This window comes from Aythya marila (genome assembly GCF_965140915.1).
Source record: "Aythya marila genome assembly, chromosome: 1".
Lineage (NCBI taxonomy): Eukaryota > Metazoa > Chordata > Aves > Anseriformes > Anatidae > Aythya > Aythya marila.
Window position 1 is genome coordinate 125739279 of NC_139042.1, and position 16488 is coordinate 125755766.

The 16488-nt window shown below is 43.0% G+C and overlaps 1 protein-coding gene across 1 annotated transcript in view; it reads left to right on the forward strand.

The window, feature by feature from the left end:
• The window catches only part of PRMT8 (protein arginine methyltransferase 8), a gene marked incomplete at its 3' end in the record, with an annotated part of 64068 nt that overhangs the window by 25856 nt on the left and 21724 nt on the right, over positions 1-16488 (forward strand). Inside the window, exons 2-3 of the mRNA XM_082784742.1 lie at positions 10081-10266; positions 12146-12301. Of these exons, the coding sequence (XP_082640868.1) occupies positions 10081-10266; positions 12146-12301 (342 nt within the window). The remainder of the gene's footprint in view (positions 1-10080; positions 10267-12145; positions 12302-16488) is intronic.

A 16488-nucleotide genomic window follows, 5' to 3' on the forward strand; every position in this document is an offset into this window, starting at 1 on the left:
ATTGATGTGAGGTTCACCTCTTGTCCAGATGCTTTCCCTTTCCAGGAGTTATTCTAAAGATATGTTTTTAACAGGTAGGGTATGTGTGTGCTAGCCTTGTAATCATATCATGGATGTTTTTTTCAGTTCTGGAAGGGATACAGGAAGGTATGAGTGATCATCCACATGTACACAAACGTTGCTCAATAAACACAGATAGCAACATCCTTCTTTTCCTTTCCAGCTGATCAGGTTCATGCAGAAATTAGTTAGAAATAAGATTTAAATAGTCTGCAGATTGTGTGCAGGGCTCAGTCAGATGCGCTCTCTGACCAACAGCTTGTTTGCATAAATCTAGCCCTTTTACTACACTTTATTTTTATTTTTACCATGCTTGTTCTTCCCCCATCCACCTTGGCCCTACCCTTTCTCTAGCCTTCATCTCTCAAAAAACAAACAAACAAACAAAAAAAAAAAAATTATATTTCTGATACCATTATATGAGCAACTTTGACTTTACATGGTATTATCGATATAGTTACCTAGATGCTGCTGGCCTTGCAATTTCCAGGCACAAAAAAGATCCCCTCCTATTATCTGTGGATTTAGCCATCGTGTAATCATATAACTCCTCCTTAATTACCTGTGAAGTCCAGACATCACTCATTGTGATATCTGTAAATATTAGCTTCTCACTTGCTTATTTGTTATATTCAGACTTTCTCATGTCAAGTCCAATAGCTACTCACAGCCTGTTTGGTTAGCTAAACCTCAGACCAGATCCTAATCATTTCTCTGAACACCTTAAAAAGCAATTATTTGTTGATTAACACTCACAGAGGATAGGTATGACTAACATGTTACAAGGCTTTACTTTTAGAAAGCTTCATCTGGCCAGCTGGTCATCAAACAGATGTGGGAAATGTAAGCATCCAGTATTTCTTAATATTAATTGATCCCCTGTCTTGCTGGATTGCTGTTTTTTGACTCTTCACCAGGGCTTTATACCTCCTGTCAGTATTTTTCTCAAATCCATCAGAAACCTAGTACTGTCTTAACAGCAATGATGCTTTATTTATCCTTTTTTTTTTTTTTTTTTTTTTCCTTTTCCTTTTGAATTTATGTTGTTCAGAGCACCCCCATAAAAGCTCACTGGTAAAGATAAGCCAAGGTCATAATGCATTTGTTCATCATGAAACTGGACTCTGCTTCATGAAGCCTTCTCTGGTGGGTTACACAGATTTTTGGTAACACAGGTGACGGCTTTGTACTGGAACAGGTAGGAATCAAAAGCCAGTAGGAAGGGGCATACAGAGCACAAGTGTATTACGCATATTCCTACTATGCTGTGAGAGCACAAAAGCAGTTTAGAAGTGACTAAAGTGCTGAGACAGAAAATTTGAATACAAGAATTGGCAAAGCTACAGGACACTTTAGCTGCAGAATATTGTTTTGTCTCACGTCAGAGTCTTTCTAATAGTCTTTGGACAAAATTCATAGCTTGTGTAACTTCAGTGATGGCAGTATCTTCCTTTAGGGATGTAAACTGCTCCTGTAAATTTCTCTTCCTGGAAAATTGCCAACAAGAGTGAATAAGTAATTCTGCTGAAAGATTGCTTCTTCCACTCAGCCAAATTCATCCCTCTTTTAAGTTCACAAATGTAACTCCTTGACTTAGCAATCTTTCTTCTGATGCAACTTTGTGTATGTGTAAGTTCACACGTAGTGCTCACCCATGTGAACCTTTTGAGAGGATGATCAGCTGGTAGAAGAAAGTGGAAGAAATGATTCTTCTCCATCTTGTCAGGTACCTTGTATTGACTCATCTCTGTGTATCACGCATGATGCAAATACTATCGCAACAGAGCACCAGCTCAACATGAGCTGGCAACGTGCACTTGGAGCCCAGAAAGCCAACTGTATCCTGGGCTGCATCAACAAAAGCACGGCCAGCAGGTCAAGGAAGGTGATTCTCCCTCTCTACTCTGCTCTCAGGAAATCCCACCTGGAGTAATGCGTTCAGCTCTGGGGCCCCTGGCACAAGAAGTACGTGGACGTATAAGAACGAGTCCAGAGGAGGGCTGCAAAGATGACCAAAGGGCTGGAACACTTCTCCTCTGAAGAAATGCTGAGAGAGCTGGGGGCTGTTCTGCCTGGAGTAGAAAGACTTTATACTGGTCTTTCAGTATTTAAAGGAGGGAGGGGGGCCTACAGGAAAGCAGGAGAGGGTCTATTTATCAGAGAGTGCAGTGATAGGAGAAGGAGTAATAGCTTTATCCTAAAAGAAGGTAGGTTTAGATTAGATATAAGGAAGAAATTCTTTTACTGTGAGGGTGTTGTGGCACTGGAACAGGTTGCCCAGAGAAGCTGTGGATGCCCCATCCCTGGAAGTGTTTAAGGCAAGGTTAGATGGGACTTTGAGCAACCTGATTTAGAGGTAGGAGTCCTTGCCCACAGCCGGGGGGTTGGAACTAGGTGATCTTTAAGATTCCATTCTATGATTCTGTGACCAATAAAATAACAGCTATGTCTCCACCAACTAGCACAAAAGAAATAGAAACGTTCTTATAGTTGTTGTGTTGTTTTGTTTTGTTTTGTTTTTGGATGTGTTTAACAAATTGGAGACATTTGAGAATATATATTACAAATTACAGTCTGACTGTAAGCCCTGGATCCCGTGACACGGAAGAACAATTTCAAATTGCTCAGGGCCCTGAGCAATGAGAAGCCTTTGAACAAAGTACAGTAGCCCTTGGGCCAGTCTGGATGGGATAAGGTGAAAAAAAAGTGCTTTATACCACAGCAGGGGAGCAAGGCCCCAACAAGAGCCTGTGGCAGCAAGCACCCCTTTGGAATTTTGCAGTCAGGGATACAGATAATCTGTGGCCTGCTGCACTCCAACTGAAAAAGAGATACTAGCAGCACATGAAGGGGTTTGAACTGCTTCTGAAGTAGTTGGTAGTGATGCACAGCTCCTTTTGGAACCTCGATTAACTGTGCTGAATGTTCAAAGGAAGGATCCCCTCTACACATCATGCAACTGATGCTACATGAAGTAAGTGGGTCACACTGGTAACACAACAGGGTTGGATAGGAAACCCCAACCAGACACAAATGTGGGAGCTGATCATGGACTGGCAGGGATTTCAGAACATCACCAGAGGAGGAGGTGACGTCTGATGAAGAGATCCCACTGTGTAATAGACTACCAGAAAATGAGAAGCAATATCTCCTCTTCACTGATGGGTCCTGTAGTATTGTAGGAAAGCATCAGAGATGGAAAGCTGCTGTATGGAGCCCTAAACAAGAACTCACAGAAACTGCTGAAGGAGAAGGTGAATTAAGCCAGTTTGCAGAAGTGAAGGCCAGCCAGTTGGCTTTAGATACTGCTGAATGGGAAAAGTGGCGAGTGCTTTAACACTATGCTGACTCAGGGATGGTGGCAAGTGCCCTGTGGGGGTGGTTACAACTATGAAAGCAGCGCGGTTGGCAGCACAGAGGCAAACCTATCTGGGCTGCCGTACTGGGGCAAGAGATTGCTGCCTGTGTAGAGAACGTGGCTGTAAAGGTACGTCACATAGATGCTCATTTTGAAGAATATCAAAACAACCAGCAGGTGGATCAGGATGCTAGACTTGAAGTGGCTTAGGTGGATCTAGACTAGCAATGTAAGGGTGAATTATTTATATCTTGTTGGGCCCATGGCACCTCAGACCATCAAGGAAGAGAATTAACATATAGATGGGCTCATGACTGAGATATGGACTTGACTGTAGACATCGCTGTATAGGTTATCCATGAGTGCAAAACATGCACCACAATCAAGCAAGCCAAATTGTTAAAGCCACTCTGGTATGGAGTATGTTGAATGACATATAAATATGTCATACATATTTATACATAGATATGTGTACCTGAAGACTTTATTATTTCTGATAAAAATAACAGCTTTCATCACATTTTTTGCTTTGAAACTGTCCACTACATTTAAGGTTTTTTCCAAGATACTTGCTGTCAGAGGACACTAGTTACTCTTGGCAGAAATTGTTTGCAGTAACTATAGCAAACTTATGACAGAGAGGTTTCCTGAGCCTCTGTCCTGGTTTTAGTTAGAACAGAATTAATTTTCTTCCTAGTAGCTGGTGGAATGCTGTGTTTTGGCTTAGGATGAGAAGAGTGCTGATAACACCCCGATGTTTTAATTGTTGCAGAGCAGTGCTTACACCAAGCCAAGGACACCTCAGACTTTTGCTCTGTCCTGCCAACAGGCAGGCTGGGGGTGCAGTAAGAGCTGGGAGGGGACAAACCCAGGACAGGTGACCCGAACTAGCCAAAGGGGTATTCCATACCATCTGACGTCATGCTAAACAATATATAGGGGTGGCTAGCCGGGGGGAGGGGGCCGGACTGCTCGGGGTTAGGCTGGGCATCGGTCAGCGGGCGGTGAGCAATTGCATTGTGCATCACTTGTTTGTACATATTATTATTACTTTCCTATTATCACCATTGTAACATTATTATTATTATTGTTATTATTATTTTGTTATTATTATTTTCCTGTCTTATTAAACTGTCTTTATCTCAACTCACGGGCTTCACTTTCCATTTCTCTCCCCCGTCCCAGAGAGGGAGGGGGGAGGGTGAGCGAACGGCTGCGTGGTGTTTAGCTGCCAGCTGGGTTAAACCACGACAGCCTCACTCACAAAATTATTCTTGTGGGTACCAACTTTGCCTTAGAGTTTCAGAATTCCAGTGTTACAGTGTGGTGGTTTTACTCAGGTCAGCATCCTAGCTCCACCACAACTTCTCTCTCACTCCCATTCCTTAAAGGGAAAGTGGGAGAAAATATGATGAAAAGGGCTCAAGGGTTGAGACAAGGACAGGGAGATCACTCAATATTTATTGTCATGGGCAAGACAGACTCAGCATAGGGAGATTTTATTACCTAATAGGACAAACTAGAGAAGTGAGAAACAAAGAAAACAAACTAAAAACACATTCCCCCATCCACTCTCTTCCACCTCTTCCCCCCGAGCAGTGTAGGGGAACAGGGAATGGGAGCTGTTCCTCCATGGTCACTCTCGTCCCCTGCTCCAGTGTGGGGTCCTAACCATTGGATAGAGTTATTATTGAAATGATCCTTGTAGGCTTCCCACAGGCAGAAGCTCTTCCAGGCAGATGGGAGAACAGACCAATCCTCAGCTCGCTACAGCCTCCTCTAAGGTATCTGCAGAGAGCGATAAGGTCGCCACTGAGCCTCCTCTTCTCCAGGCTGAACAATCCCTGCTCCCTCAGCTGCCCCTCAGCCCCTCATAAGACTTGTTCTCCAGACCCCTCACCAGCTTCATTGCCCTTCTCTGGACTCGCTCGAGCACCTCGATGTCCTTCTTGTAGTGAGGGGCCCAAAACTGAATACAGTACTCGAGGTGCAGCCTCACCAGAGCCGAGTACAGGGGGACAATCACTTCCCTAGACCTGCTGGCCACACTGCTTCTTATACAAGCCAGGATGCTGTTGGTCTTCTTGGCCACCTGAGCACACTGCTGGCTCATATTCAGCCAACTATCAACCAATACTCCCAAGTCCTTCTCCACCAGGCAGCTTTCCAACCACTCATCTCCCAGCCTGTAGCACTGCTTGGGGTTGTTGTGCCCCAGGTGCAGGACCCAGCACTTGGCCTTCTTGAACTTCATGCAGTTGACCTCAGCCCATGGGTCCAGCCTATCCAGATCCTCCTGCAGAGCCCTCCTACCCTCGAGCAGACCAACACATACCCCTAACTTGGTGTCTGCAAACTTACTGAGGGTGCACTCAATCCCCTCATCCAGATCATCGATAAAGATATTAAACAGGACTGGCCCCAGTACTGAGCCCTGGGGGACGCCCCTAGTGATTCAGGTACTTATCTGAAGTATGAATACGTGAGGATGCCCCCAAAGCATCTTCTTTAGGCTTTCCAGTCCCACCTCTCTCAACCTTTCGTCAGAGGAGAGACACTCCAGTGCTGTAAGCATCTTTGTGGCCTTTGTTGGATTCTCCTGAGTATGTATGTCCTTGTCTCTCCTGCACTGGAGTGCCTGGAAGTGGACACAGTACTCCAGCTGTGGCCTCACCAGTGCTGAATAGAGGGGAAGGATTACCTCTCTTGACCTGCTGAAAATACTTTGCCTAATGCAGCCCAGAATACTAATGGCCTTCTTTACAGCAAGGGCACGTTGCTGGCTCATGTGCAACTTTGTGTCCACCAGGACCCCCCAGTTCCTTTTCTGCTTTCCAGCCAGGCATCCTCCAGCATGCACTTGTGCCTCGGGTTGTTCCTCCATACACAGGAGTTAGCACAGGACTTAGCACTTCTCCTAGTTGTGCTTCATTAAGTTCCTGTCAGCTGTACTGGGTTTGGTAAAACCACCGCATCAGCCCATTTCTCCAGCCTCAAGGTCCCTCTGCATGGCAGGGTGACCCTCTGGTGTATCCAACAGTCTCCCATTTTGTGTCATCAGCAAACTTTCTGAGGGTTCACTCTGCCCTGTCATCCAGATGATTAATGAAGATGTTAAACAGGACTGGACCCGGTATTGACCCCTGGGGTACTCTAGTAGTTACTGGTTCTCAACTAGACTTCATGCCACTGACCACTACACTCTGGGCCCAGTTTTCAAAGTAAATCACTGTCATCCCATCCAGCCCATACATCAGCAGTAGATATGCTTAGTGCTCAGTAGCTACCCCTACCTTGCCATTAGATATTTTTTTTGCAATTGCCTGTGGTGTGTCTAGAAGCCTTCTCACCTAAGAGAAGAAGACAATGGACAGTTCACTGGATGTTAAGTTTATGTTTGTTTTTTTTCACTTACAAAATGATGCAGGACAAGATTTGGGAGAAAAAAATAAGACCTCATAGAGTTCATATTAAATTAAAATTATATTAATTTTCATATGAAATTAAATTAAATTAAAATTTTGTTCAACGTCTTCATTGACAACCTTGATAAGGGAAGTGTTCACCCTCAGCAAGTACACCGATGATACAAAGCTGAGAGGAGTGGTCAACACACCAGAAGGCTATGCTGCCATTCAGCGAGACCTGGACAGGCTGGAAAGGTGGTCAGGAGGAAACCAGATGAGGTTTAACAAAAGCAAGTGTAGAGTCCTGCACCTGGGAAGGAACAACCGCACGTATCAGTACAGGCTGGGGAATGACCTGCTGGAGTGGAGCTCTGTGGAGAAGGACCTGGGTCCTGGTGGATGACAGGTTGGCCATGAGCCATCAGTATGCCCTTCTTGCCAAGAAGGCCAATGGGATCCTGCTGTGCATTAAAACGAGCGTGGCCAGCAGGTCAAGGGAAGTGATCCTCCCCCTCTACTCTGCCCTGGTCAGGCCTCACCTGGAGTACTGTGTCCAGTTATGGGCTCCCCGGTACAAAAAAGACAGGAAAGAGTCCAGTGGAGGGCCACAAAGATGATACAGGGCCTGGAGCATCTCCCCTGTGAGGAAAGACTGAGAGACCTGGGTCTGTTCAGCCTTGAGAAAAGAAGACTGAGGGGGGATCTTATCAATGTTTACAAGTACCTTAAGTGTGGGAGACAAAGGCATATGGCCAACCTCTTTTCAGTGGTTTGTGGGGACAGGACAAAGGGCAATGGCCATGAAATGGAGCACAGGAAGTTCCGCAACAGCATGCAAAAGAACTTCTTCACAGTGAGAGGGGAGAGCACTGGAACAGGCTGTCCAGGGAAGTTGTGGAGTCTCCTTCTGGATGTGAAGACCCATCTGGATGCTTACTTGTGCAACCTGTTCTAGGGAACCTGCTTTGGCAAGGGGGTTGGACCCAATGATCTCTTGAGGTCCCTTCTAACCCCTACAATTTTGTGATTCTGTGAAAATGCAGTTCTGAACATCTACAGTTTAAATCCTTGTGATCTAGTGGAACAATATAGAAAGGACTGCAGGGCAAGTTAACTACAAAGATTTAATAATGGGTGCACCACTGGAGAAAAATGTTAGATTGTAAACTCAAGTATATAATTAAAACTATCAGGATTGAATTTAGAAGAGTTGAATATCACAATCAATACCTTGACAGAACTGGACAGGACAAAATACAAATACCAGTTGGGAACTATTATATTCTGGGTGAGAGGTGAACTGGATGAGGCAATAGAGTCAAAAAAGTCAGAAATAGAAAATAAAGCACTTCTGGATCATTTGGGACAAAAGGCTTTACAGGTACATAAACTACTTGTATTCCTTTTTCCCAGAGTGACCAAAGAAACCATCAAAAGGTGACGCATTTAAATCTTCAAATGATCTGGGGAAAAATGTAATTTTTTTTATACTGAAGTAAACTGAACTAGGCTAATTGATGCTATACATAGAGAGTACAAGGGAATGTTTTGCAGTGTCACAGGATAGAATATAGGGCAAAGTCTATAAAAGTATTTAGGAGAAGCACATCTTGTCCCCACTGGGAAATTACTGAATTTGAAAATCAGAAGAAGGTAGAAGATAAGTTGAAATAGTTTAAGTGGTATTGACTTTCTCAGTACCTGAAGTTGTTGACCCATAATTTGCAGGTCACTTAGCACACATGATGCCGTAATGTCTTCTTCAGTCTTTCTCAGTTTTCAGCATTTTGCTTCACGTTAAGGATGAAAGATGGAGATATACTCATAGCCAGACCATGGTTTGTATCTCTTTCCACTTAAACTATTTCTGAAACATTCTGTATTCTGTCGTAGAGGCTACAGACACAAAATCTGAGTCAAGGGATTATAAGAATTCTGGCTCTATTGAAATTTTTCTACTGAAGGTGAAATACCAAGGAAAAACAAAGCACAGTGGGCCAGAATATGTTGACACCACATGACTCCCCAGAAGAGTAAATTAAATTAAGAGATAACTGTTGTGGTTTAACAACTGATGGGTAGCTAAATTCCAACACACTGCACTCTCATTCCCCCTCCTCAGAAGGATATGGGGACAAAAAATAATGCACAAAAGAAAAACCTGCAGGTTGACAAAAGGAGCAGTTTAATGAAAGGGAAGAAAAAGAAATGCCACGCAGAAGCAAAAGGAAAAAAAATATTCTCTACTTCCCATCAACAAGTTATGTTCAGCCATGCATTGGGAATCAGGGCCTCAATAGTGGTGGCTTGGGAAGTCAAAAACTTTCATAAAAAGTGTCTCGATTTCCCCCTCAATTTTTATTGCTGAGCATAATGTCATACAGTATGGAATCTCCATTTAGTCAGTTTAGGTCAGCTGTCCTTACTATGTCACCTCATCACTTCTTGCCCACCCTGAGCCTACTGGAATTAGAGAGACAGCCTTGACATTGTGCCACCATTGTTAAGCAATAGCCAAAACACTGGTACAATATCAGTTCTGTTCTAGCTACAAGTGAAAAGCATAGCGCTATGTGGGCTGCTGTGAGGAAAGTTAATTCCATCCAATGCTGACCCAGTACAATAACATATCCCACACAGCTTCTTACACTGCATACTGAATGTGCTAACAGATTTTCAGATAGTGTAAGGGACTTTCAGGTATTGTGAGTTTTCTCAGGCCTACCTCATCAATACAGCCAGATACATCACCTGACAATTAAGAATCTATTATGGATCATGTCTTTCATACTGGCAACACAGTGTTCAAAATCCTTTGATTGTCAACCTTTATTTGCAGAACTATCAAATTATTACAACTTGCCTCGTACAAAGCTGTGGCAGTTTGACAGAGAAATTTGCTACTAAAGCAGAAAACCTAGCTCTTAACTGCCATGTGTCCATGTTAATGCTAGTCATTGCATGTTTGGAGTCACCCACTTAAGCCAACACCTGTGTTTTCCAGTTATTTTGCACTGATGACAGTATCTGCAGAGGGACATCAAGGAAAAAGTCAATAAGGAAAATTCCTAAGACAGAGCAAATAAGTTAAAGAGACAGGAATAGTTAGCAGCTATTTTCCCAGATTTCACTTATGATAACCCAGGTGTCTTTGGTGTTACTACCCCTTAGCTCTTTACAATATTACTATGCTAGGCATAGAGAGAAAGGTTCTCTTTTAATGATGTCTCTTAACAATACTCTGTGTTCTCCTAGGTTTGCCCTGTCCCATCCCAGCCTCCACAGCCTACTGTTGTTCCGAAGCCAGTTCAATCTGTCATACATGTCCCATTGCAACCAAGCTGCCCGGGCCGGGGCAAGATGGCAAAGCTCCTCAATCCAGAAGAGATGACATCCAGGGATTATTATTTTGATTCCTATGCTCACTTTGGAATTCATGAGGTAATATTTATTTTTATCCCAGTAATTATTGCAGAATAAAAAATAAATAAAAGTTTTCTGTGATGTATGAGTTATTTATCCACCTCACACTTCCTAATGATTATATTCTGCCTTTCCTCAGAACACTGGATTATCTGATCAAGTATCAAGGATATCATCCACTTCTCCAGAGATCTGTGTTCAAAACCTCTGTCCCACTTAAATCCTTACATATATGAATTCACCACAGCACTTATATTAGCTATCTGTACACTGGTGATCTTCATCTGCATACAGTTTAGTGCATTGGTGAGGACTGCAAACTAACCCAATCACACATGGAAACTACCTCATTGTTCAGTTAGTCTTTTGTTCTCTTGCATATTTGAGCACATGCTAGCAGAAAAGTTACTCAACTGACAAAGGAAGCCAAGTAGTGTTTTGACTCTTGGCTTGTTACTTGAATGCACAAGCTGCGCTAATGGGAACATATAGCTCAATATCATCCAGGAAATCCATTCCTGGAAAGAATTCCCTATACACAGGGGACCATATTTACTAGAAAAAGTTGTCTGTGGACCCACTCCAAAGATGCTAATAACATCTCACATTTGCATGACCCAAGAGTATGGGATCTTAAAGACATGGCAGCAAAAAGGCTAACAATGTGAAATCAGTGGCACTTTTCACAAACCATATAATGAACTATTTCCACTAGTCTAGTAATTGTTTCTGGAGCTTTTATATAAATAGGTTTCTGTCTGCCAATTACATCTTGTCAGTGTACCATTGAGATATTCAAAAATATGTTATTCAGATATGGAAGAAGACAGAGGAACAGTTGTGTGGGAAGTAGAGTAAAGAGAACTACTAAAAAGATACACTGGAGACCTCAACTCAGATTGAGTTCCTGATGGAAAGATACAGCTCTGTAGGTTTCACAGAGTGCTTTCTGAGGCTTGGGAGGTGGGAAATGGTTTCTTTGCATGCAGGAGGTCTGTTCTGGTCTGCACTGATCTGTGTCAACAAGTAAAGGAGCTGCTAGAGGAGGTTGGCAGACTTTGCAACATCAAGGATGGGAGAAAGAGACTGACTAGGTCTTCTCCAAGGTACAAGAGCCTGAACCCCCTAAAAGTACGGAAGGGAGGAGAAATTTGAGTGGTTTTCATTGATATAGTTTGATTGATATATACACAGTTGAGAGCAAGTTGTCAATTGAATGAAATTCATGTACTGCTGCAATCAGTGAAGTAAATCAGATCCTAACAATGACACCTTAAAACAGTGAAATAGTGGTCCAGGTTATACATAAATATCTTCTTGAAATTTGTCCTGTGAATGAGTGAACAAAAGAACAGAAGGAGATTGCCAAATACAGCACATGCTTTCCAAGCTCAACTGTGGACTAACTACATCTCTTTCTGCAAGGCTGAGAAGATTGCCTTTTTAAAATGCTTTAAGGAATTATTTCTTTTGTGTTCAAAGAGGAACCTCAGAAAGTCTATAGGTTGAGGCTCTAGATTGTTCATGGTGTAGGAGAAAGAAGGGAAGTTTGCATTTCTGCATGGTTTCTGTCTATGCGCAGAGCAGTGCTGTGGTCAGATTAAGTTCTGATTGCCGTTTGTCTATTTGTAACAGTGACGCAATATTTAGAGAAATAAAATTGTATGAAGGGCATCATGCTTATTCCTAACAATTCACTTCTAAGTAGCTTGCCTTTTACAGTTGCTTTGATGTGTACATCCCAAAGTACTTGAAAAACTCTTCAGGTTGTTAATAATGCTTCAGTTAAAAGAAGGAAATAAATTCAGCAGCAATGTTGAATACATATAAGCACTTCAAATAATAAGACAATGTTTTGTTGTTTTGTGGTTTGTTTGTTTGTTTTTTTTCACCACAGGAAATGTTAAAGGATGAAGTACGTACATTAACCTATAGAAACTCAATGTATCACAATAAACATGTTTTTAAAGATAAAATTGTCCTTGATGTTGGAAGTGGCACAGGAATCCTCTCCATGTTTGCTGCAAAGGCAGGAGCCAAGAAAGTATATGGGGTAAGAAGACTTCCCAACATGTTTTGGGTTTGTTTGCTTATTTTGCCTGAGAAGAAAACAAGGAAAATGGATTTACATTGATTTACATTTCTTACTTGTCTTGGTTTGAAATTCTTCCCTCCAAACTTTTCTATGACTTGAGTTGCAGTGCCTTCAGTGGAGGTCTGAAGCTTTCTATGATCTGCAGTAGGGCACTCTTTCCAAATCAAAACATACTGCCTGCTTTTTGGTAGAAAAGGGGGTCTGGAGGAGAGGGGAGGGTCTTTAGTGTTCTGGTGCATATCCACATTTCCTCCCGTCTGTCTCCCAGACCCCTGGCCATATGGTCTTCCTCCCTCCTCTAATTCTAGAGTGAGTCAACTCAGTGGTAGAGAATTCACCCAGTAAAAGAAACATAAATACTTTTCCATGTGTTCGTTGATATTGTCGTTGTTTGCTTTGGATTTATTTACAGTTCAGTCTCTATCTCAGGCATTTATAAAGCTCAGTGGCACACGAGTGTCAGCTCATCCATGGACTGTTCAACACAGTCCACCTCACTACCCGATAATCCAGACCACATTTCCTCAGTTTAGCTGCGAAGATGCTGTGGGAGACTGTGTCAAAGGCTTTACTGAAATCAAGATATACCATATCCACTGCTTTACCATCATCTATCCACCTGGTTATGTCTTCATAAAAGGCTATCAGGTTGGCTAAGCATGACTTCCCATTGGTGAAGCCATGCTGACTGCCCCTAATGACCCTTTTATCCTTGATACGCCTAGAGACAGCACCAAGGATAAGTTGTTCCATCACCTTTCCAGGGACAGAGGTGAGACGGACAGGTCTGTAGTTACCTGGGCCTTCCTTCTTGCCCTTTTTGAAGACCAGAGTGATATTTGCTTTCCTCCATTCTTCAGGCAACTCTCCGTTTCCCCACAACTTAACAAAGATGATGGAGAGTGGCCTAGCAATGACTTCCGCCAGCTCCCTCTGCACCCATGGGTACATCTCATCAGGATCCATGGATTTATGGATGTCCAGATTGCTTAATTGGTCCTTAACCCAGTCCTCATCAACTGAGGCAAACTCCTCCTTTATCCTGACTTTCTCTGGGGCCTCAGGGGTACAGGGCTCCTCAGGAAAGCCTCCAGCAGTATAGACAGAGACAAAGAAGGCATTCAATAACTCTGCCTTCTCTGGATCTTCTGTCACCAGGGCACTCACCTCATTCGTCAGTGGGCCTACATTGCTTCTAATGTCAGTTTTATTTGCAGCGTATTTGAAGAAGCCCTTTATGTTGTCCTTGAGCCCTCTTGCAATGTTTAATTCTAAGGAGTCTTTTGCTTTCCTAGTTGCCTCCCTACATCCTCTGATAACAGTCTTATATTCCTCCCAAGTGGCCAGCCCATCCTTTCATGACCTGTAGACTCCCCTCGTCCACTTGAGTTTGCCCAGCAGTTCCCTGTTTAACCATGCAGGTCTCCTGGCTCTCTTTTCTGACTTCTTACCTGTTGGGATGCCCTGTTCTTGAGCTCTGAAGAAGCAGTCCTTGAATGCTAGCCAGCTATCTTGGGCTCCTTTTCCTTCAAGTACCTTGTCCCATGGGATTTCCCCTAGCAAATGCTTGAAAAGGCCAAAGTCAGACCATAACCAGGGCCTGTGATTGCGAGGCTGCTATCAGTGGCCTGTAGAAGACCTCATCGACTTCCTCATCTTGGTCTGGTAGCCTGTAATAGACACCTACAACATCGTCACCCATGCCACCCTGCCCAGGGAAGTGGTTAAGTCACCATCCCTGAAGGTGTTCAATAAACGTGTAGATTTAGAACTTCGTAGCATGATTTAGTGGTGTGTGACCTTTAGTAGGAAGTTAAAGGTTGGGCTAGGTTCTTTTCCAATGTGAATGATTCTATGATTCTGTGATAAAAGCAGAACCTACAATGATGTTCATCTAACGGGGGAGCTGTTGTAGGACATGTAGCGATATGATTGGTAGGTCTGTTCATGCTTGGGAATAGGAATCAATGGATGAGAAAATAAGTTCAATTATCCCTTGAAACTCTGGCTCATCTTCTGCATTTAGTCATACAAAATTCAGATCAATCACTGCAGTAGAACTGTCCAAATTCTATGTTACTTTCAGACATACAACACCTTATTGGTAACAAGGAGTTAAACTGATACATGAAACCAAGTTACACAGTGGACGTTAACTGATTTAGATAAAAAGGTGGTGGTGAGGACACAACCCAGGGGAAAAAGAAATCTGGAGATGTGGTAACTGCATCAGAAGAAGATTCAGTAGAAAGAGATAGTCACAGCATTATACTGATGTCTGAAAAATAAACTGAAAGTAGGAGTGAATATACACACAATGAACTAGACACAGTTGTAGAAACAGATGTTTTATTGGAACACACAGCATTCATAAAATGCAAATGCTCTGTAAAATTTGACAGACTTAAGCAGATCATTGAGTTGAAAGAGAACTGGGGGAAAAGCTGAAAAAGCTGAGCTATTTTCCTATTTTTTCACCTACAGAATTAAGTATTTTCTAGTTCTGAGTTCAAAAAAAAAAAGATACTACAGTATAGAGCCCAAGTCAAAATACAGATTAATATCTTTGACCATTCTGAAGTAAGTTTATTTTCTGAAATGTATCTGCCTTCCTGGAGCCTTTGAGCCTTGTTTTTTAACCATTTTGGGGGTGGGGCAGGGGGATGATTTTGCTTCTTTGGGAATTATACTAATTTTCTGAATCTTGCAACCACTGATGAAATAGAATTTTTTATTCCTTTGCAAACTTTTCTCTTGGAAGTTTGGAAAGCCAACCCCAAATCCATTCATGCCCATGTGTTATTTAAGAAGCTGGCGGTGCCAGCTGCTGGACCAAGTGCAGGGGTCTCAGTACCAGTTCCTGTTGAGACCTGTGTGTGGGTGAGTGGAAGTTAGTGCCAGCTACTGGAGTCTGACCAGGGGTGTAGGTGCCCTCAGCCTGTGGTGTCTGCTACTGGAACAAGCAGGGTCCTAGCATCAGCTACAGAAGCAAGTAGGGTTCTTTTACTCCCAACCCTTGGAGCAGGAGCATTGACTGTTCCCAACACCAACTACTGGAACATGAGCAAACCGAGTGCAGGGCTCCACAATGACAGGTGGAACAGTGGTCACAGCCCTTGTGCCTGAAGCCTGAAGCCTGCTGCTGGGCAGGGGGTTGAAAGCTTGTATCTTGCCTACACCTGGTATATGTGGGCTTTGTGTGTATTCACTACCCAACTTTAAGCTGGACTAACTAGTGAGTAGTGTGGGCTTGTGTGTGTGCCTGCAGTAATGAAATTCTATTCTAACAGCCGAAGAGAAGGAAGGGGACTTGGCTGTCTATGCTTTGTGTGAGTACTGTATGTAAGTGTTGTTGAAGGCAGCATTTGGCAGGGGCAGTCTGTGAGACGAGTCATGTCTATGACCTGTCTCTGTCTGCATGGCTGTGTGTCTCTGGGATATGTACTCAGCTTTGCTACGGGGATGTGTGCTCAGGTTGAACCTGCAAGGAGAAAGCAGCAGACACATGCCTCAGTCTGGGCAGAGTCCCTAGGCCCCCAGAGAGCAGGGCAGGAGTGGTCTTGGCCTGGAGCAGCTGGAAGAGCATGGCAACACTCTTCATTTAACATACAGTTTACTATATGGGAAGAAGAAGCTGGATATAGGGAAAGGACAGAGTTCTTCTGAAGGGGTTTCTTCCCTTCCTGACAGACTTCTTCCTGGACTTCCAGGACTGGCACTCTGACAGTCCCTTCTGTATGCCAACTTTAGTTTATGTTCAGGCAATTGAGTCAGACAACTTAAGAAGCGGTTTACATCCCAAGCAAACTAAGCAAAAATAATGATCATGTTCCCATGGGAACAAGGACTGATATTATGACTATCTGTTTCCTGGGCTATATAAAAAGAATAGGGGATTTGTGTGTCCTTCCATTTGCTGTCATGACATTCATGAGTGCCAGCAAAGAGGTCAAGCACAGTTTGACTTTTAGTGGATAACTTAAAATCCCTGGACATAAAAAACACTTCCATGAGATAACAGAATTCTATTTGACATTGGCATAGGGAAATGATAGACAAAGATTATAGAAAGTGTTATTGATTTTGTAAGGCCAAATTTGAAAGAGCTAAATTAGGAATTGATTAGGCATCTATCAGCAATTTTG